The following is a 27326-nucleotide window of genomic DNA, read 5'->3' as shown; positions in this document are numbered from 1 at the left end:
CACTCCGGGGCGTCGTTCCGGAAGCTCCGCCCACTCCCAGCGTTCCGTTTGAATTTGAAAACGAAAATAAGTCGGTGAAGCTCCCAGGTTGGGGCGGCAGGGCAACGTTTGAGAGTGAGGGTACGCGGAAGGAGGTGGGGGACTGCGCACATACCAGGTGAGGTGAGGAAAGGTCTCAGGCAGTGTGAGCACCTTCCGACGGGGCTCGGGACACCCCTGAGGTTACTCTCAGGAACTGGGTTGCGGAGCAATGAAGACGCCTGGGCCAGCGGGTGCGCTTTGGGGGGTTGAGCCGTTGTACTCGCGTTAGGATTTAAATCTGGTCTCCGCCGCTTATTGGCTGTGTGACGTAAGGCAACGTCTTTAATCTTTCTGGGCCAGTTTCCTCATCTGTAAGAGGGGGTAATAATAGAACCTACCTCTTCGGGCTCTTATGAAGATAAAATGATAACATGTAAACCTGTTAGAAAGTGCCGGTGTATAGTAGGCACTAAGTATTTGCAATCATTAATATTTTTATTATTGTTGCTTCTGTTAGTGTTGAGGATCAGGCCTCCATTGCCAAATCTGGTGTCCTGAATCCCTAAGGTGAGCAGTTCGCTCGGCAAGTGACGTGCTGTTATTTGGGAGGGATGGGGGCCGTGTGGTGGCCGTCTGTGCAGTTATTTACAGGCTGCTGCCGCTGCCCGGGGCTCGCCCTTCTTGGACTTTGCAGTGCTAAGCGGAAGGGGGTGTGTGTGACGAGTGCAATGACTGCTGTCATCCCCCAGTTTGGGAGGTTTCCCCCATCTCGTTCTACTTTTTGGCTCAGTGATTCCTGCCTGGTGCAGTTCTTTAGTATTCCTCACTGCAGGACTAATTGACAAAAGGTCATGCCTTATAGGTTAGCTTGTTTTTAATTCCCAAGGTGATCAAATTCAGGTTTGTTTTTGTTCTTAAAACAAGGTAGCATGTTCACCCCGAAGCAGCATAACAGTGTGTACTTTTTATTAGATGTCCAAGACCTGAGACTTCAGCTTGCAAAATAATGTAAAGGACTCATCAGTTGTGAAGACTTTTTTTTTGAGACTATATTTTGTGGATGACATTCAGAAACGTCATTCAGTAGCAGATTTTATTTTTCATCAGTCTTCAACCATGAAATCTCACTGGAGAGAAGATAAAATATGCTGTTTCTCAGTCGTGGGAACAGCCTTCTGAAATGAGAAATGAGGTCTTGAACCTTGCTGTTGCTAAAGATAATATCAGAAAAGAGTAAGACCAATTTTTTTTTTTTTTTTTTTTTGCAGAGAGGATTTTATTTATTATTATTAAGCCACTATACACGGAGTTTTTATCACATTAAATCTCTGAATTTGTTGTAGGGCATACAAAGTAGTATAAGACGATGTCCTTGCCCTCAAGAAGTTTCTAGTCTAGTTGGGGAGGCCACACATAAGTAGAAGTTAACTAAAAGTACAGGAAGTGATAGTACATCTCATTAATTTTATAATTGTTAAGAGGCAGTTTATTCATTGAAAACTGAACATATGAGCACGTACAAACTACTGTAACCTTACTTTTTTAAGGAGGTACAATATTCTTTTTAACTTAGTAATTTCATAAAAGACTTATCAATATGTTTTTTTTAACCAAAAATTAATTGAAGGCAAAGATTGAAGCTTACCTTCCAGTTTCCTGGGCATTTCTATGAAATTTGAGTTATGAAATGTCAAGCCAGTACTTTCATTTTTTTGCACACTTTTCTCCCATATTCTAGATCAGTGATTATTTTTTATTCTATCAGATACCTTTTCTCTTAATTTTCACCCATAAATTGCATGTTTGAAATACTCTATCAACTGCATTTAAGTAATTTTCTCATTTTGATTACATCACTGATTATACAATAAAAAAAGCAATAAAGATATTAAACTTACTTAATTGTATGATTGGGTGATCTTGTAGTTTGCTGGGTTTTGTTGAAGGTAAATGTGTAATTTCTTTAACTCTTTTTGCAATTTGGGAAAAACAAAACCAAAAACAGCCCTGTTGTATTGAATTTGGGGGGTTTCAGGACTGATCAAGGGAAAAGATACACTGCAAGGTGGCAGTAACACACGAGGAGCTTTACTGGGGTAGCGCTTTGACAGGATTGCATGCTTGGGAAGTTGCCCACAGCATGAGACTTTCCAGAGACTAGAGTGAAGGGCCAGTCACCTAGAAGGGGAAGAGGGTAAGGGAATTGGGGAGGGGTGGGGGTAATAGGAGAGGGAGCTCTGGGTAAGTGATATTGCTCAGCAGCACAGTGGCCAGTCACTATGTCAGAGAACTCCAAAGGGTAGCAGTGGCTTGGGGTCTTATCGTCCTGGATTTCATCTGTGGCTAGCAGATGGTTGGGTGCAGTTTCATGGTTTGTGGGAACCAGTTGGGCTCTAAATGGCTAAAAATGAGCTTATTTTGGCTATATGTAAAGCAAACAGATGTGTAAAAATTTGAGTTTGACACCTCACTGGGTTTTTGAACTAATGATGTTGGCCTGCTGTGAAGAAGTAAACAACGCAGGGCCAGTATACAGGGGCCATCTTTGGCTCATTTATTTAACCCCCATGGTTGCCCATTACTAACTACCTTCTTGAGCCAGGAACTCTAGTGGGCAGTCACTGTTCTGAATATTTTATAATATTCAAAGAATAGAGTGCTCTCTCCATTTCTCCCTGGTATTGTGCACCTAGTAGATTCTCAGTAAATATTTTAATGTTAATTTTTTTTTATATGGTTCTTGTTTTTGTCTGACTTATTTCACTTAGCATAATACCCTCAAGTTCAAACTATGTTGTTGCAAATGGCAAGATTTCATTCTTTTTAATAGCTGAGTAATATTCCATTGTGTGTGTGTATCACTTAATGTTAATATTTTATCAGTGAAGGTTACCCCTAAGTTTACCTTTAAATTTAGTGACTTGATGTTTAATTTAGTTGTAATAGTTTACTGATGCATTATTCCATGTTCACCGTAATTTTTAAGACCTGTGATTTATCAGGTACTGTTTTGAATATGTTCACATACGTTATTTCACTTTTTACTTGCATAATTTGGAAGAATTCAGTTGAAAGTAATTGTCCAGATTACTGACTCCTAATTGCTAAAACATTACAAAGTCTGTAAGTAACATTCTTCAGAAGACACTAAATAACTAAAATAATACAAGGTTATAATTTACTCCACCCTTACCGTTTGACTTCTGAGAGGATTTCAGGCAGAGTCTGAATGTTTTATACTCTCTTACTTTATGGATTACCTTTACTCATGAAATCTCTTTGGCTGAATCTACCCATAGGTTGCAGCACATGCATAGTAGTGGTAAGCTGTATCCAGTATTATTTGATTTAGAATCTGTAAATAATTGTCTTTTGTCTTTTCCATGGGTCATCATGTTATAGATGAAATAGTCTAATGTTTTCCTTTTGGAAATGTAGTTACATGGCAAGAAGTAGTGGGCTGGACTCACAGACTTTATAAACTATGGATGGCTTATATGCTGATTTATTAAGGTTATCTAAGAAAGTTACTGTTATTCTTGCAGAATGGAATCTAATGTAAATCAAGATGGGGTGCCTAGACCATCTTATGTTTTCAGTGCTGACCCAGTTGCAAGGCCTTCGGAAATAAATTTTGATGGCATTAAGCTTGACCTCTCTCGTGAATTTTCCTTAGTTGCTTCGAGCACTGAGGTAAGTACAAGAAAAGTATTATGTTGATTATCATGATTGAATGCAAATGGGCACACACACACACAAACACACACACACACACTTGTGGACAGGTACAACTAGAGCAGAGCTTTCCAAACTTTGTAGGTTTAAGGCAAACTTCTATCTCAGCAATTTTTTCATGGTGCCCTAAATACATAACAGTTCCTTTTCACATAGTAGGTGCAGACATCCTAATGACTATTTATGCCCTGACCTAGTAGCCATTTGAGAAAAAAATAACTTATGAAATTTTTAAATATTAGTTTTCAATAACCACGGTTACTTACTAATGGGCTATGTGTGCATTTTGGGTGCTGCACAACTACTCAAGCTTTGGAATCAAATTAGACACTGCCACCTGCATTTCCTGTTCTTCATTGTTTTGGGGTCGTACTTGCTTTTTATCACAACCACCACTGGAAAATCCAGCTTCACTAAGATATGACATCATCAAAAGAAATAGTGTGATCTAAGGTTGAAACTGAACTTCTTCAACCTAATAGTTCATGGTGTTCAACATGTGTCAAGTACCGCTGTGGTTCCCTCAGAAATGTAAAATATTCCACTATGCCCCTAGGAATTGCAGGCCTTAGTTTAAAAAATAATGCAGATTAAAAAAAAATTAACTTAGTAGTGTTTAAGAAATAAGCCTTTCTACTACCCTACCTACTGTCACTATGTTTGCTGTGTTTATAGACTTTTTCTTATACATTTACTTTCAATCCATTTATATTCTATTTATTACAGATTAGATTATTAATTTCAGTGCCTTAGAGAGATGGACTAACCCATTTTATAAAGAAAGATGGAGGGGGAAAGAGGAGTATAGGGAACATAGATAAAAGGATAATAATTATTTAATACCTATCATGTGCTAGGCTCTTTTACTTTAGCTCATTTAATCATAGATAAAGAAAAGAGAGGAAGGGATAAATGCCTCTTGGTGTATAAATGGAATTATACATTACTAGACTTTTGTGTGTGCCTTCCTTCATATAATACAAGGGTTGGTAAATAATGGCCTGGTTTTGTATTGCCTGTTTTTGTATTGCTTACAAGCTAAGAATGGTTTTTACATTTTTAAATGGTTGAAGAAAAAAAATCAAAAGAAAAATCATGTTTCATGATGTAAAAATTATATGAAATTCAAATATCACAAGTCATATTTATTGGTTTACTTATTTTCTAGGTCTGCTTTTGCAACAGAGTGGCAGAGTTGAGTAGTTGTGACAGACTGTAGGGCCTGTAGAGCCGAAAATATTGTGTTTCTTTACACACAAAAAATTTGCTGATCCCTACTTAGCATGATGTTTTTGAGATTCATCACACATCATGTGTCAGTAATTTGTTACTTTTAAGATGAAGTTTTTTTTTTTTAATTAATTAATTTATTTTTGGCTGTGTTGGGTCTTCGTTTCTGTGCGAGGGCTTTCTCTAGTTGTGGCGAGCGGGGGCCACTCTTCATCGCGATGCGCGGGCCTCTCACTATCGCGGCCTCTCTTGTTGCGGGGCACAGGCTCCAGACGCGCAGGCTCAGTAATTGTGGCTCACGGGCCCAGTTGCTCCGTGGCATGTGGGATCTTCCCAGACCAGGGCTCGAACCCGTGTCCCCTGCATTGGCAGGCAGATTCTCAACCACTGTGCCACCAGGGAAGCCCAGTAATTTGTTACTTTTTATTGCTGAATAGTAGTTCATTGTGCAGATATGCCACATATCCATTTACAGTTTGATGGACGTATGAGTGATTTCCATTTTGGGGCCATTATAAATAATGCTTCTCTGAACGTTTATGTGCAAGCCTCTCTCTGAACTTGTGTTTTCATTTCTCTTGGGTAGATACTTACGAGTAATTGTGGGTCACATGGTAAGTGCATATTTAACTTCATCAGAAAACTGAAACTGTTTTCCAAAGCGACTGTACCAGCACCAGCAATGTATGCAGGTTCCGGTTCTTCCACCTCTTTGCCAACACTTGGTAATTTTATGAGTGTGTAGTAGTACCTTGTTGTGGTTTTAGTCTGCATTTCCCTAAATGAGCACTTTTTCAAGTATTTCTTGGCTATTCCTATACCTTCTCTTGTAAAATGTCTCTTCACATCATTTCCCTACTTAAAAAAATTAGATTGTTTGTCTTATTACTGATTTGTGAGAGATCTTCATGCATTGTAGATACATATCCTTTATCAGATCAATAGTGTCTTGATTAATAGAGGTTTTTAAAGAAGTCTAATTTAACTTTTTTTTCTTTTACGGTGATTTCTTTTGTAAGTCCTCAGAAATCTTTGCCCAAGGTGGTGAAGGTTTTTTAAAACATTTTCTTCTAGAAATGGTTAGAGCTTCTGTTTTAATGGTTATATTTGTTATCCATCTTGAATTAGTTTTTGTGTATAGTTGATGTAGGGATCCAGGTTGATTGGTTGGTTGATTTTTTTTTTTTAACCTCCATTTATCTAGTTACTTTAACATTATGTGTTGAAAAGACTTTCTTTTTCCCATTAAATTGTTTTGGTGTCTTTATTGATAATCAAATGGCTGTGTATCTATGTGTGGATCTATTTCTGGATTATTCTCTTTCATTGACCTATTTGCTTATCCTTATGCCTATACTTCACTGTCTATTTCTGTAGGTTTATAATAATATGTGAAATCAGGTAGTATGAATTCTCTAACTTTGCTTTTCTTTTTTAGGAGTATTTTGCCTTTTCTAGGTTCTTTGTAAATATATTCATGAATTTTAGAATTGACTTACCAGTTTCTACAAAACAGCCTACTGGGATTTTTTGACTGGGATTGCATTGAATCTATGAATCAATTTGGAGAGAATTGATATTTTAATAATATTGGAGAGTTTTAATTCACGATTGTGGTATATTTCTCAATTTATTTAGGTCTTTAAGGTTTTAGCAATGTTTTATACTTTTGTTGAAGGCCAGTGTAGGGGCCTTCAATATCTTCTGTTAAATGTATTCTTAAACATTTCATGGCATTTGATGCTATTGTAAATTATATTTTTAACAGCTTTATTGAAGTAAAATTAAGATACAATAAACTGTACATATTTGAAGTATAGTCTTTGACAAGTTTTGATGTAATGCATATGCTTGTGAGACTGTCACTACAGTCAAGATAGTGAATATTTCCATTACTCCTAAAAGTTTCCTTGTGCCTCCTTGTAATTCCTCCCTCCCATCACACCTCCAAGTAACCGCTGATCAAACATTAGTTTGTACTTCTAGAGCTTTATATAAATGTAATCATAAAGTATGTACTCTTTTCTTACTAAGCATAATTATTTTGAGTTTTATGCATGTTGTATATATCAATAGGTAATTCCTTTTTATTGTCCATTGTTTAGATAAGCCACAATTCGTTTATCCGTTTATCCATTCACTTGCTGATGGACATTTGTGTTTGTAGTTTCTGGCTATTACAAAGCTTCTAGGAACTTTTGCGTACAAATCTTTATATGGACATATATTTCCTTTATTTTTTTTCCCTTGGATAAATACCTAGGATTGGAATGGCTGGATCATTTTTAAGAAACTACCAGACTTTTCCCAAGTGATAATAACATTTTATATTCTCAGCAGCAGTGTAGGACAGTTGAGTTTCTCCACGTCCTCACCAATACTTGGTGTCGTCAATCTATTTATTTATTTATTTGTTTTTAAACAGACTATTTTTTAGAACAGTTTTATGTTTACAGCAAAAATGAGCAGAGGGTACAGTGATTTTCCATATACCCTCCACCCCCATATAGCTTCCCTCATTATTCACATCTCCTACCAGAGTGGTGCATTTGTTACAACTGATGAATCTACTTTGACACATGATAGTCGCCCAGAGTCCTTGCTATATAGTTACATTGTGGTTCACTCTTGGTGTTGTACATTCTGTAGGTTTGAACAAATGTGTAATGACAGGTAGTCATCATTATGGTATCATACAGTGTATTTTCACTGCCCTAAAATTCATGTGTTTCACCTGTTTGTCTCTCCCCCACCCCCAGTAACCACTGATCTTCTAACTGTCTCCAAATTGTTGCCTTTTCCAGAGTATCATATAGCTGGGATTATACAGTAGCTATTTCAGATTGGCTTCTTTCACTTAGCAATAGGCATCTAACGTCTTGTCATGGCATCCTCCATGTCTTGTCATGGCTTGATGGTTCATTTGCTTTTAGTTCTAAACTATATTCCATTGTATGGATGTACTGTATCCATTGTATGGATATTTTTATGTATTGGTATCAAACAGACATTTGCATTTATCTAATGTCTAAAGATGTTGAATATGTTTTCATGTGGTTATTCATTCACCTATTGAAGGGCATCTTGGTTGCTTCCACGTTTTGGGAACTGTGAATAAAGTTGTTAATGAGCATTCACGTGCAGGTTTTGTGTGGATGTTAAGTTTTCAGTTCCTTTGCTTAAGTACCAAGGAACATGATTGCTGGAGTGTATGCTACTAATATGTTTAATTTTGTAAGAAATTGCCAAACTATCTTCCAAAATGGGTGTAACATTTTGCATTCCCACCAGCAGTGAATGAGAGTTCTTGTTGATCCATATCCTCACCAGCATTTGGTGTTGTCAGTGTTCAGAATTTGGCCATTCTAGTAGGTGTGTAGTGATATCTCTTTTTAATTTGCATTTTCCTGATGACATACAGTGTGGAACATCTTTTTATATGCTATTTGTCCTCTGTATATCTTATTTGGTAAGGTGTCTGGTAAGGTCTTTGGCCCATTTTAATCAGTTTGTGTTCTTATTGTTGAATTTTAAGAGTTCTTCATATATTTTGGTAATAGTCCTTTATTTGATATATATTTTTGCACATATTTTCTCCCAGTCAGTGGCTTGTCTTTTCATTCTCTTGACTATGTCTTTCACAAAGCAGAAAACTTTAATTTTAACGAAGCCCAACTTATCAATTATTTCTTTCATAGATCATTCCTTTGGCATTGAATCACAAATTTCATTGCCATACCCAAGGTCATCCAGATATTTTAAGTTATTTTTGTGAAGGGTGTAAAGTCTATGTCTAGGTTAATTTTTTTGCATATGGATGTCCAGTTGTTCCAGCACCATTTGATGAAGAGACTGTCTGCTCCGTTGTATTGCCTTTGCTTCTTTGTCAAACATCAGTTGTCTGTATTCATGTGGATCTATTCCTAGGCTCCCTTCTGTTCCATTGCTTCTGTTCTTTTGCCAGTGCTACACTATCTTGATTACTGTAGCTTTATAATATATCTTGAAGTTGGGTATTGTCGGTCCTCCAACTTTATTCTTTCAATTTTACGCTGGCTATTACGGGGCATCTTTTTATTTTTAGTCATTCTAATAGGTATGTATTGGTATCAAATTGATATTTGCATTTACCTAATGTCTAAAGATGTTGAATATGTTTTCATGTGGTTATTTGCCTTTTGTATATCTTTGGAGAAATGTCAATTTAAATCTTTTGCCCATTAAATAAAATTGGATTGTTTTCTTATTGAATCTTAAGTGTTCTTTATGTTTTCCAGATACATCTGTCTGTCAGATATGTCCTTTGCAAACATTTCCTCTATGGCTTGTCTTTTCATCCCTTAAGTGTTTTTGGAAGAGAAGTTTTTAATTTTGATGAAGTCCGTTTTACCAGTTTGTTCTGTTACGTATTGTGCTGTTTGTGGCGTATCTAAGAAATCTTTACCTAACTCCACAAAGGTAATAAACTCCTTTACCTAAGGCCACAAAGATTTTCTTCTATGTTTTCTTTCAGAAGTTTTGCAGTTTTAATTTTATATTTAGGTCTATGATCCATTTGGAATCAATTTTTTATATAATGTGAGGTGTATATTCAAATTCCTATTTTTTTATTGCATATAGATATCCAGTTGTTCTAGCACAATTTGTTGAAAAAGCTATCCTTTCTGTACTGTATTTCCTTTGCACCTTTGTCATAAATTAAATGCCCTTGTATGTGGAGGTTTATTTTTGAATACTCCATGTATTCTGTTTCATTGATCTATTTGGCTGGCTGCCAATACCCTACTGTTTTGATTACTGTGGCTTTAAAATAAGTGATGAAATCAGGTGGTAGTGTTAGCCTACCAAATTTCTTCTTTTTCAGAGTTGTTATGACTGTCCTAGGTACTTTGTATTTCTATGTGAGTTTTTAAATGAGCTTGTCAGTTTCTACCAAAAAAAAAAAAAAAAAGCCTCCTGTGGTTTTGATTGCAAGTCCATTGAATCTATAGATCAGTTTTGGAAGAATTGACATTTTAACAACATTGAGTCTACCAAATAATGAACAAAGTGTATCTCCATTTATTTTGGTCTCCTTTACTTTCTCTGAGCACTGTTTTTTAGTTTTCAGTATATAGGTGTGTCATATCTTTTGTAAGATTTTTCTCTAAGTAGTTCATAATTTTTGAGGTTATCATAAATGGTATCTCTCTTTAAAATCAACTTCTGTTTCTTCCCAGCATATAGAAAAACAATTGATTTTTGCATTTTGATCTCCTATCATGCTACGTTGCTAAACTCATTTAATAGTTCTAGTAACTTTTTTGAAGATGTCAGATTTTTGTATGTAGATGTTCATGTTGTCTGTGAATAAAGATGATTTTATTTCTACCTTCCCATTCTGGATGCTTTTCCTTTTTTTTTCTTTTCCTCCTCCTCCTCCTCTTCCCTTTCTCTCTCTTCCCCCCCCTTCCTCCTCTTCCCCCACCTCCTTTCACCTGCTTACATTGGCTAAAACCTCTAGAACCTCTAGTACAGTGTTGAATAGAAGTGAGAGCAGAAATCCCTGGGTTGTCACTCATCTTGCTACTCATCTTTGATTCAGTCTTTCATCATTATGATGAAAGTATAACATCAGTATGATGTTAACTATAGGTTTCTTACAAATGCTCTTTATCAGGCTAAGGAAGTTCCCTTCTATTCCAGTTTGCTAAGAATTCTTATTATGAATGGATGTTGAATTCATATATCAAATTCATGTCATCATTCAAATGCACTTTTTTTGCATCTATTAGAGATAAAAGTTTCTTCTCATTCTTTTAATGTTTTTAAGTACCCTAATTGATTTTTGAATGCTAAATTGACCTTGCTTTTCTGGGATAAACCATTTTTTGTTAGGATGTACTATCCTGTTTTACATATTAGCTAATATTTTGTTAGGGGATTTTTGCCTCTTTTTTATTCTGACAGAGAACTTTTATCCAGACTATATTAAAAACAATTACACGTTAATAATAAGAAAACAAACAGTCTAATAAAAATGGACAAAAGATTTGAACAGACAGTTCACAAAAGAAGATATACATAGGGTCAATATGCACCTGAAAAGGTGCTCAACATCATTAGTCAAAAGGGAAATGCATAAATTAAAACCACAATCAGATACCACCCTCACACCCACTAGGATGGCTATAATGAAGAAGACTGGCCACACTACCCATTGGTGAGCAGGCAGAGCAACTAGAATGTTCATCCATTGCTTGTAGGAATAGAAGATGGTACAGCCTCTTTGGAGAACATTTTGCCTCTATCTTAATTAGGGATATTGTTTTGTAATTTTCTTCTGAGGATATCTTTGTCAGGTTGTGGTGACCAGGTTATGGCAAACTCAAAATTCATTGAAAAGTGTTCTCTCTTCCTTTATTTTCTTGAAGAGTTTGTCTTTAATTTGTGTGATTATACCCTTAAATGTTTGAGAGAATTTACCAATGAATTACCAGGGTTTGGAGTTTTTTTGTGGGATTATTTTGTTTGAATGTAAATTTAATTTCTTTAATAGATATAGGGTTATTCAAATCGTCTACTTCTTGTGTCTTGTTTGGTGAGTTGTGTTTTTCAAGTCATTGTTTCCTTTTTTTTAAAAAAAGCATTAAAACATTTATTTAAAATTATTTTTTAAAAAATGAACTAAGCTCATTTCTTCCTCAAAGGAAGCAGTAAAGAGAATGCAATACAGCAAAAACAATTCTAAGTGCGTGATGGAATTGAGCATTTGGGTTAATAGATTGTTCTGGTTACTTGTGATTTATCCTACACTTCTGTGTTTTAGCGACTTTGAGCCTTGTTATTTGTATTGGTTTTAAAGGTTAGGATCTTATGGCAAAGAAGCATATTGTAAACTTCAAGTATAAATATAGAAGGCAGAGGAAATTGAGTCTTCTGTGGTATTTTTGGTTTTTTAGAAACAGATTTGTTTTTCTTTAAACATATAAAATGGTTAAAAACAGAAGAGTCACTGTTTGCTTAGAGGTTTTGTATAATCTCAGATTGTTTTATAACAATCAGCTACTTTAAAGAAAGATGATCTCTGAAAAGCCATATTTTTTATTTTTAAAATATTTTCTCCTTTTAAGGCAAACAGTTTGGAATCCAAAGATTATCTCCAGGTTTGTCTTCGAGTAAAACCATTCACACAGTCAGAAAAAGAACATGAGTCTGAGGTTTGTGTTGAATTTAATATTATGTTTTACTTCCATTAAATGGGCAAAATACCATTGTTTTAATTTACTTATTGTTAGTTTTTATTTATTTATTTGTGTTCTAGGGCTGTGTGTATATTCTGGATTCACAGACCGTTGTGCTGAAGGATCCTCAAAGTATCCTTGGTCGGTTAAGTGAGAAAAGCTCTGGGCAGATGGCACAGACATTCAGTTTTTCCAAGGTAGGTACCCATGTGAAACGGAAGATTTTTCTTTTCAGGAAAAGAAACTTGGCTTAGGCTAAATTGCTACCTAATTTTATATAATGAACTATATACATCTTGTGCTTATGAAACTTAGATCTTAGGTACTGGTATTTTTTTCTCAATGGTAGGACTCCCAATTTCAGGTGTGTAAATATATAATTGGAAGTGAGAAAATCTTTGTAGAGTTCTTGCTATCTTTTTTTGGTGGAAGGAAGTATTCTTTTCAAAATCTAGATGAAAAGTTATTGGTTGGGTCAGATTTCTATCTTAAAAGCTTTTTGAAAGTAGTTAAACTAGCAGGTGTATTTGTGGGAATTGGGGATATGGCAACTATTTTAAGAATGAATCTTGTAGGGCAAATCTTTTAACTACTAAAAACATGAAAGGGTAGAACTCATTGTGAATATTAACTTGAATATTCTAAAAAGATTTTTTTTTTTAAAATGCTTATTTAGGTTTTTGGCCCAGAAACTACACAGAAGGAATTCTTCCAGGGTTGCATTCTACAGCCAGTTAAAGACCTCTTGAAAGGACAAAGTCGGCTGATTTTTACTTATGGGCTAACCAATTCAGGAAAAACTTATACATTTCAAGGTAAATAGTTTTATTTTTGCTAGAAAGGAAAAAAGAGGCACTAATAATGTACTCATTTTCATAATACTTCTTATAGTTATGTTTCCATTGCCTAGCACATTTGCTTCATTTTTAATAGTAATAGCATATTGAATGTGTATTGCCAATGGCTTTTAATTCAGATTGACTACTTTACCCATATGATAGAGAATTACATGATGATAAAAACTCAGAAGGGGGCTTCCCTGGTGGGGCAGTGGTTAAGAATCCACCTGCCAATGCAGGGGACACGGGTTCGAGCCCTGGTCTGGGAAGATCCCACATGCCGCGAAGCAGCTAAGCCTGTGTGCCACAACTACTGAGGCTGCGCTCTAGAGCCCGTGAGCCACAACTACTGAGCCTGTGTGCCACAACTATGGAAGCCCACGCACCTAGAGCCCTTGCTCTGCAGCAAGAGAAGCCACTGCAATGAGAAGCCCACACACCACAACGAAGAGTAGCCCCCTCTTGTTGCAACTAGAGAAAGCCCGTGTGCAGCAATGAAGACCCGATGCAGCCAAAAATAAATTAATTAATTAATTAAAAAAAAAAAAACCTTAGAAAAAAGATTGATGTGACATAGGGAATTAAGCATGGATAACCAGGGAAACACTTTATATTTTATTTTACTTTTATACTTTGTGATAATGAATGATAGCCAATCTTAAAGCCTGATCTTAATGTAAAATTTCAGGTTTTGCATCAGAATAATAGTTGATAAAATGTCAATTATACAGTGAAGACCAAAATGATGGAAAACCGAGTAATCCTTCAACTTCTCTCACTTTTGTCTCAGCTTTTTACTCTTGCCTGTTAGTGGTATAAAAGGAGCCTTGGTAGTTCAAGAATGTTTTTTTCCTCTTTTCTTATACTCTAAGAGAATATAAAACAAAAATTCTTTTCATAGGCACAGAAGAAAATATTGGCATTCTACCTCGAACTTTGAATGTATTATTTGATAGTCTTCAGGAAAGACTGTGTACAAAGATGAACCTTAAACCACATAGGTCCAGAGAATACTTACGTTTATCACCAGACCAAGAGAAAGAAGAAGTAGCTAGCAAAAGTGCATTGCTTCGGCAAACTAAAGAGGTATGAGAGTATTTTAGTATGTAAAATATACATAATCCTGACCTTTTAGTAGCTCTTTAGTTTATTTCAGCCTATATTGGACTGTTTTGTGGTGCTTGTGACTATTGTCTTTTCTTTTTGAGAAAAGTATTAAAAGCTTTTTTGAAGTCATCTCTTCTTATTTCATACTGTACAAACAGCAGAAATGTTTAAACAATACAAATGTAAATGGTTCTTAAATCTTTTTTGGTTGCTGTAGAAACAGCAACTTTCTATATAATGATTTTTAAAAATTCCTTTTTTTAATTGTAAAAGTAATACGTATACACAAAATCTAAACAAGAGGATGTGAAAAATAAAAGTGAAAATTTCCTATAATTCCATTCCTGAAGAGAAAACCAATATTAGCAGATATGAACATATCCTTTTTGATCTTTTTCTCTCTGTACACACAAAAAAATCTATGTACAGAGCTTTCTGTAGGTGTCTATATATACACACACAAACATAGTCATATATAGTTGCATATATCTTCATAGTCATGTATAGTTGCATATATCTTCATATCTTTTTCTCTATATGTAGGATATGGTCTTCTTTTTTTTTTTAACAAAAATGAGATTTTATTATACAGACATTCTGTAACTTGCTCTTTCATTTAACATGTCATAAATCTCTTACTACCTTAATTCACGTGTCTTATCTGTTAGGTTATGTTTTTTCCTCTTTTATTTCTTCTTTTTAATAGTTTTTTATTAAAAAAAATTTTTTTTATAAAGTATACTTGTCTATTTATTCCTTCTTTGCCTTGTGGATTTTGTGTTATGCTTTCAGACATTTATTTTATCTATTTAAATTTGTTAAAAACTATTAACAGTCTTTATAAATATCTTCAGAACACTGATGGGGATTTTCTTCTTAAAGTAATTTAGAAATCAGTGTTTCAAGGTAATAAAATATTGTTGCTCAGTGGAGAGCAAAGTTCAGAATCCATGATTATGGTCTCTGCAAGTAAAATAGTGAGTATTTTAACAAAATTTATGGAGATTGGTGGATAATTGCATGGATAATTCATAGAGGAAATTAAAGTCATTAATAATGAAAAAAACTTTCCCTAACAAGTTATCTAGTTAAAACAAAATATTATTTTGCCTATGAAATTATTAAAATTTTAAAAACTTGAGATATGCACTTTTTTTAAAAGTTCTTTTTATTGTGGTGTAGTCGATGTACAATATTAAAGAAGTTTCAGGTGTACGATGTGAGATACACACACTTTCACTTTCATATATTGATTGTAAAATGTGTCTCTCCAAAGCAATTTGGCAATACTATACTAAGAGTGAGAACTTAAAAAAAAGTTCATATTTTCATCCACCAATTCAGATTTAGGTATACAGCCTAAGGGAACAATTAAATTACAGAAGAAAAAAATAATATATTACGATGTTTATCTTCGTATTATTTAGTTAAGTCATTTCACATCACACCTCTTCAGTTAGGCAGGCACCAAATGTTTACAAATAATTTTTAATTAATACAGAGAAAAAGCTTACAATGCAATAAGTGTGGGGAAAAATATAGAAGGGAATATATTGAAATTTTACTAGTAATTGCCTCTGAATGGCAGTGATTATATATGATGATATCCTTTTTAATATTTTCTGTAGTTTCCCAAATTTCCTATTATTAGAATGTATTATTTCACTAGGAAGGAAATTAATAGAGGTCGTTGAATTGAGTAGATGAAAGGCAGGTGACTTACTTGGATAGGTAATTAATAAACTGGTTATTTAATCTTAACTAACAATGTTTTTTAACTTTTTTAAAAAAATCTTTTTCAGGTTGTTATGCATAATGACAGTTCTGATACTCTTTATGGTAAGGTTTCCTTTCTCATTTACTTTTAAAATGTTGATTATTTGAAAAGCTTTTAATTTTTGAATCACTTCTGGTGATTTAATTTCTTTAATAAACAGTAATACTTGGAAAATGGTACATAACTATATGAAATATCAGTCATTGTAAACTTTTATTTGGACTTAATAAATAAGTCCCTTTCACTGGTTGTTAACTTTCATGTTGTTTTGAGAGAGACACAATTTTTCCTTTGTCCTTTATGTTTAATTTTTGCATAAAATTATTTTTACATTTATTAGCGTATTTGCAGAAAAGAAAAGAAAGATAAGAAGAGGATTTTGGTTAATACAAATATTTATATCTGCTTTGGTCCAAAAAGTTTTTAACATTGCTGGTCAAAAGATTAAATATACTTAGTTTTTCAAGTCCAGGAGTCTTGATCTATCCTATTGTCTCATTTAATTTTGTGATTATCTTTTTTATTTTCTGTAGGAAGTTTAACAAACTCTTTGAATATCCCAGAGTTTGAAGAGTCCATGAGAGACTGTGAACATGCAAGCTTGAATATGGATAATAATATAAAATTTTCTGTGTGGGTTTCTTTCTTTGAGATTTACAATGAATGTATTTATGATTTGTTTGTTCCTGTCTCATCTAAATTCCAAAAGAGAAAGATGCTACGCCTTTCCCAAGATGTAAAGGGCTATTCTTTTATAAAAGGTATACTAATGAGTATTTTTTACTTCATTGCTCTGAAATTCCTTTCTAGGCTTTGTTATAGGAAAGAAGACTAGAAATTGAAAATTTTTATACTAATTATTTTTTATTTTTTATCTATTTATTTTTGGCCGCGTTGGGTTTTTGTTGCTGTGCACGGGCTTTCTCTAGTTGTGGCGAGCAGGGGCTGCTCTTTGTTGCAGTGCACGGGTTTCTCATTGCGGTGGCTTCTCTTGTTGCAGAGCACGGGCTCTAGGCACATGGGCTTCTGTAGTTGTGGCACACGGGCTCAGTAGTTGTGGCTTGTGGGCTCTACAGCGCAGGCTCAGTAGTTGTGGCGCACGGGCTTAGTTGCTCTGCAGCATGTAGGATCTTCCCGGACCGGGGCCCGAACCCGTATCCCCTGCATTGGCTGGCGGATTCTTAACCACTCCACCACCAGGGAAGTCCTGTATACTGATTATTAACATCAAGATAATAGTTTGTGCTTTGAAAGTATGTTTTGGTATATTAATTAAACTTGAAGGTAAAGGGGTCTAGTTTAATGTTGTATTTGCTAGAGTATTATTGATTGGATTTTAGTGGATGGGAAAAGCTGTGTGTGTGGGTATTCACATTATTCTGCTGCTTTGTAACAGTATTCAAACTTCGGAGCCATGTATCAATAAATGTTTCTGTTCCATAGTGCTGTTTTTCCAACCTTTTAAAAATCACTACCCCACAGTAGGAAATACATATTAATAACATCATGATCCTGTACCTGCATATGTATATATATGCATATATACAATTGAAAAATTTCATTAATTATACTTACCCTTACTACAAGGAATGCACTTTGTTGTTTTCTATATTGTACTTCATTTTTACAAAATGCTAGTTGTGACTCAATAAATTTGACTTCATGACTCACAAGTGAATTGCAGTCTATAATGTCTCATAGCTAGGTAATTTTCTAGGTTTAATCTGTAATGTATTCTGTCTTTTTTTTCTTTTTTCTGGATGTCTAGTTCTAAAGAATCTTACCTATTTTTAATTTTCCCTTTGGCAGATTCTGTTGAAGAACATTTACTTTCTGTGTTTGTACTACTTAAATACTGGAAAATCATTATAATATCCTCTTCTGGTGTACTTTTTAAAAAATATTTATTTATTTATTTGGCTGCATTGGGTCTTAGTTGCGGCATGTGGGATCTTCGTTGCAGCGCGTGGGCTTCTCTCTAGTTGTGGCGCATGGGCTCTAGGGCGTGCGGGCTTAGTTGCCCCATGGCATGTGGGATCTGAGTCCCCCGACCAGGGATCGAAACCACGTCCCCTGCATTGGAAGGCGGATTCTTAACCACTACACCGCCAGGGAAGTCCCTTGTGTACTTCTTTTCTAATGGAGTATGGAATAGCTGAGTTGACTATACCTAGGGCATGTTATTAAAAGAAAGATTTTATTAATGTCTTTAGGAAAGAGATTACATATCTTCAAAGAGATTACATTGTACTGCAAATGCTGTGTTTTTATAAATTGATATGTGTCCTCTTTATTTTTTAAAGATCTACAATGGGTTCAAGTATCTGATTCCAAAGAAGCATATAGACTTTTAAAACTAGGAATAAAGCACCAGAGTGTTGCTTTCACAAAACTGAACAATACTTCCAGTAGAAGGTAAGGAGTAAACCCTGTGGTGTAAGCCTGAGGTGTGCTAATTTAAACACAACTAATTTAAGATTAAAGTGGACAGTAGGTTCTCTGATATGTTTAATGAATTCACAGGCATAAAAACATTCTGTAAACTGAAGAGCACTAAACACATAAGATTATCAGGACTGTTTCTTGTTCTAACGTAAGATTTACTAATTTACACTCAATCTGAGGTATTTTTACTCTTTCTGTATGTGAATATCTAAGCTCAATATTTTAGTTGCCTGTAACGGTGGACTTTTCTCTGTGTTTTTCCTGCTTACCCCATGACCATAGACACTGTATGCATACTGAGTTGGGCCAAAATCTCAAAGGGCTAAGGAAGGATTTTTTTTTAAATGTTTATGATATATGATATGATATACATATCATGTATCATATATCATATGTGATACACATATCATATATCATATATGTATGATATATGCTTATGTATAGCTAAAAAAAAAAGGAAGGATGTTTTTGATGGAAGGGATTGGTGGATGAGAGACAAAAGAAAATAAGTTTAAGTTTATACTTAAAACAGGTTTTATCTTAAGGAGGAAAGAGCCCTGTCCCCCATGTGTGGAGTGAAGGTAATATATAATCCAGATAAGCCTGTATTTAGGCCAGATGTATACTTTGCTTTAGGTATATATTCAAAGTAGATTAGCTGTAAATAATACCATTTTAACTAGTAATATCTTTGCAAGCAAATTGAGACTTTATTATAAATGATTTCGTTAATAGAAATAAGAAGAGTAGGTTTGAAGGATTTGGGACTAAGTGCAAGAAAGATAAGATATTTGGTTTTAGGTAGTTGGGTGGTATGTAGGTGATAGTGGAGCACTGAATTGAAATATCTGACAGCTAGTTGGAAAATGCAGCGCTGGAGCTATGGCTAGTATTAGGATATAAATAGATGTTGATATAGATGCTTGTCTCTCCTATTTAGAATGCAGAAATTAAAAGTGAATGATAATATTTGATCTTTGTTTACGTCTTTTAGTCACAGCATATTCACTATTAGAATATTACAGATTGAAGAATCGGAAATGCCTCGTGTAATGCGAGTCAGTGAGTAAGTTGAGCATTCTTTGAATTGTAATTATTCTGAATTGTTTTGTTTTGAAGAATTTTTTAAAGTTTTTTTTTTTTTAGATTGTCTTTATGTGATCTTGCTGGTTCAGAACGAAGCATGAAGACACAGAATGAAGGTGAAAGGTTAAGAGAGACTGGGAACATCAACACTTCTTTATTGACTCTGGGAAAGTGTATCAATGTTTTGAAGAACAGTGAAAAGTCAAAGTAAGAGTTGCTGAACGTGTTATTAGCATATTAAGTATTACAATATTTAGACCTTCAGCTTTGCTAGTTTTAGAAAGTTCTCTTGTTTTTAACTTGCTTCTTATGACTATATATGGATTGTAATTAAAATTACTTAGAGATCTTGGATTAAAAAAAATGATAGAAATAAAAAAAATGTCAGTCAATGCCAGTGGCTCATCAAGTAAACACAATATTTTCCATAACAAATATATATCAACAGACATCTTGGATAGTAAGCTTCTGATGATGCTGGTTTAGCATCTAAAACCATGTTATTCTTATTAATGCATTCTGTGTTTCTAGATGTCATAGATTTCTGCATTAATTATGAATCAGCCTATACCATTTCTAGTTAAGGTGTATATATTGCGTAATTGGCCTACACTAGAAAACACAACCCAATTCAATGTGACTTTCTTTACATTTTGCCTAGTATTAGAATTACTATTAAAACTAGTAGTAGTCGTATTTAAAGAAAACAACATGAATAAACAGAAAATGATTATTATAGGTGGGACTAATTATTAACCTAGAACTTAAGTCCGTGATAGCTATATTATTTCTTTGTAAAATTTATCAGCATACTGACTTCATGAGATTTGTTTTAACTTACAATTTTTTGAAAAATTTTTCCATAGGTTTCAACAGCATGTGCCTTTCCGGGAAAGTAAACTGACCCACTATTTTCAAAGTTTTTTCAATGGTAAAGGGAAAATATGTATGATTGTCAACATCAGCCAATGTTTTCTTGCCTATGATGAGACACTCAATGTGTTGAAGTTCTCAGCCATTGCACAAAAAGTAAATATAATTAAATTTCTGCACAATTTATTAAGCTTCTTATCATTAGAGTATTAATGATTTTTTTCTTGGAGTAGGTAATACATTTTGCACTAGCTCTAAACCTAGAAAATAATTGAAAATTTAAAATGTAATATTTGATAAAGTAGTAGGACATAGGAAAAATATTGAAAGTTACCCCTGCTTAAGAGTAAAATGACCTCAGTAATAAATAAACTTACCCATTACAAATTTCGAGTAATTCTTGCAGCAAATTGTCTGCTCTGCTGTCCATCTGGTTCATTTAGTGGCTAATCAGGAAACCCCCTGCTAGGAATAGTATTGATACTAAGAACTTAACCCAGGAAAGTAAATTTATCGGTAGTATACATGTGTAATTAGCTTTTTTCTTATCAAATATTTATTTAAGGATGCTAATTCCTTCTTGTGTGTTTGTTTGCATTGTTTTTGTTTTTTAATTCTCAAGTTGTCATTTGACTTAAATTTATAAAATTTTTGTTTTGTGTGGACAGTTCTTGCCTTTTCTGTTTTAAAAGTTACATTGAATATTTTAACAGGTTTGTGTTCCAGACACTTTAAATTCCTCTCAAGAGAAATCATTTGGACCTGTCAAATCTTCTCAAGATGTATCACTAGATATTATTAGTTCAGATAATAAAATACTAAATGAAAAAAGATCCACAATTTCATGGGAAAGTAGTCTAGAAGATGTGGTGGAAGATGAAGATTTGGTTGAGGATCTAGAAAAAGCTGAAGAAAAGCAAAATGTGGAAAGTGAATTTACTGATGAAGATCTAGATAAAACATTAGAGGATGATAAGGCTTTCAGTAGCCATGAGGAGAAGAGAGTATGTATTAAGAACTCATACTTCTAAAGTTGGCTTATTTATTATTCTGAAGTTAGGGTTAATAATTCTTAAGGCTGTTTCTCTCATTTTTTTTACAAGACACTAATTTTGTCTTTCATCTTCATGTTTTGAAAATTTTCACATCCACAGAAAGAATAATACAATGAATACACATTTGCACTTCACCTGGATTTGCCAGTTGTCAACATTTTACCGTATTTACTTTAATTCTCTTTCTGTGAGTGTGTGAATACACATCTTTTTGGTGTATCATTTGAAAACAAGATGCAGACATAATGACACATTACAAATAACTACTTCAGCATATTTCCCAAGAACGTGGACATTTTCCTCATGATCAAAAGACCATTTTCATACCTAAGCAATTTCACATTGATACAATAACGTAATGTTATATTGTCCATATTGAGATTTATCCAGTGGTCAGTATTTCCTTTATAGCCACTTTGTTTTTGATCTATAACCAAAGTTAATACATTGCTTTTGATTATCATGTTTCTTTAGTTAATCTGTAATCTAGTGTAGATGTTTTTGAAAAATTGTGGTTAGTTGTCTCGTAGAATATCTCCAGTCTGGATTTGTCTTATTATTTCCTGATTCAGGTTTAACACTTTAGGTAAGCCTATTATATAGGTGAAGTTGTGAATTTCCCATTACATCACATCAGGAGGCAGCTGATGTCTGATTTCCCCATTTTTGGTGATGCTAAATTTTGCTCATTTGGTTAAGGTTTTGTGTTTAGATCTCTCTTCATTGTAAAAGCGTATCATCTGTGAAGATGCTTTGATGCCATGTTAATAGCTTGTTCCCCAGTATCCTTTCACCCAGTGATTTTAGCATACTCCACCAAACTTTTACCTTGCAGTCTTAAGTACAATTGTGCAAAATGTCTGCCCAGTACCGATTATCCTATTTATTCAAAAACAAAAATTGTTTGGTTGTCTTATATTTTTGGTAAACAAATAAGATTTAATGGCGGTTCTTTTTTTTAAATTTATTTATTTATTTTTGGCTGTGTTTTGTCTTGGTTGCTGCACGCTGGCTTTCTTTAGTTGCGGCGAGCGGGGGCTACTCTTAGTTGTGGTGTGCGGGCTTATTGCGGTAGCTTCTCTTGTCATGGAGCATGGACTCTAGGCGCGCAGGCTCAGTAGTTATGGCTCACGGGCTCTAGAGCGCAGGCTCAGTAGTTGTGGCGCACGGGCTTAGTTGCTCCGTGGCATGTGGGATCTTCCCGGACCCGGGCTTGAACCCGTGTCCCCTGCCTTGGCAGGCGGATTCTTAACCACTGTGCCACCAGCGAAGCCCAGTGGCGGTTCTTTTATCCTCTGTCCAAATACAGTTCACACATACATTTAAGTTGTATTAATCCTGAAATGTAGATCATGTCCACAGTACCAGTTCCCCTCATTAACTGGGCATAACTATTACATATGTATACATGGAGTCTTCTTACCAGCGTCACAGGAACACTGGTAACCCTGTGCTCATGGATGTGCTTCAGTGGTATTGCCACATCTGACATCATAGTACTCTTTTGGACTGTAGAAGTCTAAGTAGATGGATGATGTATTGAGTTAAATACTCTCATTTTAATAGTTTATTTCAGTGTCCCTGAAAGCTACAGTTGTGCCTGTGTTGTTTGGAAATGAAAATGAAAGCTTCAGATGCCACTAGTCTCAGTTTATCTGGTTACTATGTGATTGGACCTTGTTTACCTTGGATCTCTTCCAAGGTAATGTAGTACTTCCCTCAGTGACAAAATGAGCCGTTAATAGTCCTATTTTAGTTTTTATTGATCTTCTCAAAACTGAAGTTTATATAGAATGTCCATTAAACTTAAAATGTTAGTAGAATTTCAGAATTTATTAGGGAAAAATAATGCTGTAGTTTATAAAGGATTATATAGTGTAAATGCATATTTTATAATGTTGACTAGGTACTTGATTTTTATTTATTTATTTTATGACTAGGTACTTTAAAATTAAAATTTCATCGAAGTTTTTTTCTAATATTTTTAAAAATGAAAATGATTATAGGCTTTGCATGCTTTACATTATTAGCATTTTAATTAGAGGATTGTATTAAAGATCATTATGAAATATATTGATATTAGCATATTTACACTTACAATTCATTTAACTAGGCTAACCAACCAGAATTTTTTTCACCAAAAACTTTATCAGATGCTAACAATGATAGAAAACTAATTGTTGTTGAGAATTATTGAAAGAAACCAATTTTCCAAGGTATTCCCACATTCATGCAGATTTCTCTAAGTCTCCCACATTTCTTCTTCAGTAGTTATTATTTATTATTTTAAACAGTGGGAAAATCTGTGGTTATTTAAAATTATAAAGATATTATATAATCATGGTGGAATCTAGAAAAAGAAAAAGAGGAAAATAATTAAATATAAATCTCTCTCTAATCTACTGCTCACGTTAGTAGGTTTTTACTATACATTATAATATTGTAACCTAATTTTCTTCACTTAAAAATAAATTGTGAAAAGTAGGAATTATAAATATGTCATCATAATTCATTACAGTAGTTTACTGTATGATGGTACCATAGTTGAACCCATCTCTTTGACTGTTGAGCTGGGTTTCACTTTTTCTTTACTTACGTACAACCACTCACTGTTGCAAAAAACACAATGACCATTCTTACAGCCAAAACGCTGGGTCCTATTATATAATTAATTCCTCAGTATAAGTTCTTAGAAGCAGAATTTCAAAGTCAGGATATCTATAGAAATATGTTCAAATACAAAATCGAAAAACTGAAAGATCTGTAACTTTGAGAGAGTTTATTAATTAATTTATTATTGAGAAACTTTAATCAAAAACCTTAAAAAAGAATATTAGGCTTTTTTCTTGAATGCTATGATTTATTACATATCTATACTGGCTATGATGTCAAGTTGTAATTGCCTTATTCATTGTCTGTATTACGTGATTAATTATGTATGTGCTTTCAAAGACAGTTGTTGCTCTCATTTGAATAGTTATAAAAGCCCAATAGGATAAGTTTTAAAATTTATTTTATTATTTATTTATTTATTTTTGGCTGTGTTGGGTCTTTGTTGCTGTGCGCGGGCTTCCTCTAGTTGTGGCGAGCGGGGCTGCTCTTCGTTGCGGTGCACGGGCTTCTCATTGCGGTGGCTTCACTTGTTGCGGAGCACGGGCTCTAGGCGCACGGCCTCAGTAGTTGTGGCTCGTGGGCTCTAGAGCGCAGGCTCAGTAGTTGTGGCTCGCGGGCTCTAGAGTGCAGGCTCAGAAGTTGTGGCGCTCGGGCTTAGTTGCTCTGCACCATGTGGGATCTTCCCGGACCAGGGCTTGAACCCGTGTCCCCCGCATTGCAAGGCGAATTCTTAACCACTGCACCACCAGGGAAGTCCGCAATAGGTTAGGTTTATGTAACATTCTCTTTGTCATCTTGGAATGTGTTTGGGGGTTCTTAGTAACTACTCCATGTAATACTTCAACTTTATATTTTGACAGACTAATTTTAAACTCAAACTTAAACATGTACCACAGACCTGGTCTTTACTTTCTCCGCCTAAGAAATGTGGATGCTGCTACCAGGCTTACAGAGGGTTGTGTGGAATAAATGAAATAAAATATGAACTCCCCAAAGTAGTTTCTGGTAGATAGTAGATCCTCAAATTTTATTTTCTCTTCTTTCTTTGTGTAGCTAGACAGTGAGACATTTGAATTACTGTATGTCTGTTTCTAAAATGTGGAGAGGCGTACTTGATTTTTCAGATTAGTGAATCTCTGCAAATACATAATTTTCAGTGAAAATATCATCTTTAATAAAAGGGTGCATAATTACAATCTAAATGAAAAAAGTTTTATTTTTGAACACTTGGACAGTCTTTCTCTTGGAATATATTTGTCTTTTTAATTAGAATTTTATTATTTATATTTTAGAAACTTTTGGATTTGATAGAGGACTTGAAAAAAAAACTAATAGATGAAAGAAAAGAAAAGTTAACATTGGAATTTAAAATCCGTGAAGAAGTTACACAGGAGTTTACTCAGTATTTGGCTCAACGGGAAGCTGACTTTAAGTAAGTTTTTTTCGTTCATGTCCTGGTAAAAATTGAGATTTTATTGTTTAAATTTTTTTTTTTTGGCTTTTTATTTTATATTAGGTGGCTTCTGAATTCTGACCTTCATGCAGGCTTGAAAATAGCTGTTACTAATCCCCACGGTGATTGTGAATTATACATGAATGATTATTTAAACTCACTTTTAATTTATAATGTACTTAATCTTAGAAATTTAAAATAAAAGCACAAAGTAGTGCTTTTTCTGTTTCTTAATGGGATTAATTTCTGTTATGAAGGGAAACTCTCCTTCAGGAACGAGAGATATTAGAAGAAAATGCTGAATGTCGTTTGGCTATCTTCAAGGATTTGGTTGGTAAATGTGACACTCAGGAAGAACCAAGCAGTGAAGATCGTGCCATGAAAGCTGAAACTGAAGTATGTTAACTGAAATATTAAATCCATGAGGTTTAGGTACCAGGATTTAGTATACCACATCAATGATGAGAAACATTAATATACTTTAGAATTAAAACAAAAAACTTAATTTGTAGCTTTATTATAATTAAGCATGCTTTGTTAAGAATGTAAGCACAAATAGTTTAAATATAGCTATTGAACTTAGAAAAATATATATCTGTTACATTTATATCTCAGTTTGGTGTTGATTGAGTCATTGTGTTGATTGTAGATAGATTCCTTTTTCTCTGATTATGGGATACCCCTCTCAGATTTGTTTTAAACTTAAAGAATTTTAAATGGCTGAGAGACCTAAAGGGTCATTTAGTTCTGTTCTGATTAAAACAAACACATTTATATATAGAAAGATCACTCTTGCTTGGCTGATTGACCATTCCCTACTGTTGAGGAAACATTATTCTTTCCTGCTGCTCCTACTGAAGCTGAAATTAATCTCATCTTTTTGGAAAGTTTGTTTGTTTTTGTTTTCCTTTGTTTTTTAATTACTCAGTTCAGGGGGTCTGGGATGGTGATGTCCAGGCTCTTGCTTTCAAACCATCATTATGTGTCCCTGACATAGTTTGGGATTTGGTCTGAATTATGAAAATGGAAATTTGTTTCCTCAGCTAGCCGAACAAAGCCTTTGAAGGCTCATTATATAACTGAAAGTATACCTGAAACATTATTTCTGCATAAAAACAATGTCATAAACTACGATAAGTCATTACAGAACAATTACGATTGCCTAGTTCAGGTATACTTTCAGTTATATAATGAGCCTTCAAAGGCTTTGTTCGGCTAGCTGAGGAAACAAATTTCCATTTTCATAATTCAGACCAAATCCCAAACTATGTCAGGGACACATAATGTTTCATGTTCCATAGAACAGAAAATGAGTAATGGAGCACAACTTTTTCATAATTGGAGGTAGTTCTGTATAATCTATTTAAAAATTTTTAAGTTGTGAATTTTTTTGCTATTTATTTTTAAAACTATCTCAATCAGATGATACCACGCTGAAATAGTGAAAGCCACTGTTAACATTAGGTATGTGGTTTTTGCTATTTTTAGGAAGGACAGAATTATGTAGGAATTGAAGATATTATTGGTTCTCTTCAAGATGATGTCACTGATATTAAGAAACAGGCTGAAATTGCTCACTTATGTATTGCATCTCTTGCTGACCCCCAGGAAGCTATTGCTTGTTTAGAATTAAAGTTTAATCAAGTTAAAGCTGAATTAGCTAAAACCAAAGAAGAATTAATCAAAACCCAGGAAGAGTTAAAAAAGAGAGAAAATGGTAAGTGGATGTATTTTACCCCTATGTAGATGTTATAAATTCATAAAAAGACAGTTGGTAAGTATGAAATTTATGCAGCTGATTTACCAAGTGGCCAGAAAATGATGGTGGTAATGTATTTAATATTTTACCATTTGTATGAGTTTATAGTA

At 34.2% G+C, this 27326-nt stretch overlaps 1 protein-coding gene across 4 annotated transcripts in view; it reads left to right on the top strand.

Annotated features, from left to right (window-relative positions):
• Window positions 1-52: 52 nt before the first annotated feature.
• KIF20B (kinesin family member 20B) overlaps window positions 53-27326 on the top strand; it is a 75989-nt gene continuing 48715 nt past the window's right edge. For 2 of the 4 annotated variants that reach the window (XM_059900030.1, XM_059900033.1), the window contains exons 1-16: window positions 53-157; window positions 3567-3714; window positions 12099-12185; window positions 12290-12406; window positions 12886-13024; window positions 13950-14134; window positions 15958-15994; window positions 16466-16693; window positions 18236-18347; window positions 19372-19443; window positions 19524-19670; window positions 20330-20492; window positions 21050-21340; window positions 25297-25436; window positions 25715-25853; window positions 26946-27174. In XM_059900030.1, the coding sequence (XP_059756013.1) occupies window positions 3568-3714; window positions 12099-12185; window positions 12290-12406; window positions 12886-13024; window positions 13950-14134; window positions 15958-15994; window positions 16466-16693; window positions 18236-18347; window positions 19372-19443; window positions 19524-19670; window positions 20330-20492; window positions 21050-21340; window positions 25297-25436; window positions 25715-25853; window positions 26946-27174 (2233 nt within the window). In that variant the 5' untranslated portion in view covers window positions 53-157; window position 3567. Of the gene's footprint in view, window positions 158-538; window positions 589-3566; window positions 3715-12098; window positions 12186-12289; window positions 12407-12885; window positions 13025-13949; window positions 14135-15957; window positions 15995-16465; window positions 16694-18235; window positions 18348-19371; window positions 19444-19523; window positions 19671-20329; window positions 20493-21049; window positions 21341-25296; window positions 25437-25714; window positions 25854-26945; window positions 27175-27326 lie in introns of all 4 variants that reach the window. The other 2 variants (XM_059900031.1, XM_059900032.1) reach the window with 2 other exon arrangements.

This window comes from Balaenoptera ricei, chromosome 16 (genome assembly GCF_028023285.1).
Source record: "Balaenoptera ricei isolate mBalRic1 chromosome 16, mBalRic1.hap2, whole genome shotgun sequence".
NCBI lineage: Eukaryota > Metazoa > Chordata > Mammalia > Artiodactyla > Balaenopteridae > Balaenoptera > Balaenoptera ricei.
Note: the sequence above shows the minus strand (reverse complement) of the source record. Positions and strands in the feature narration are given on the sequence as shown.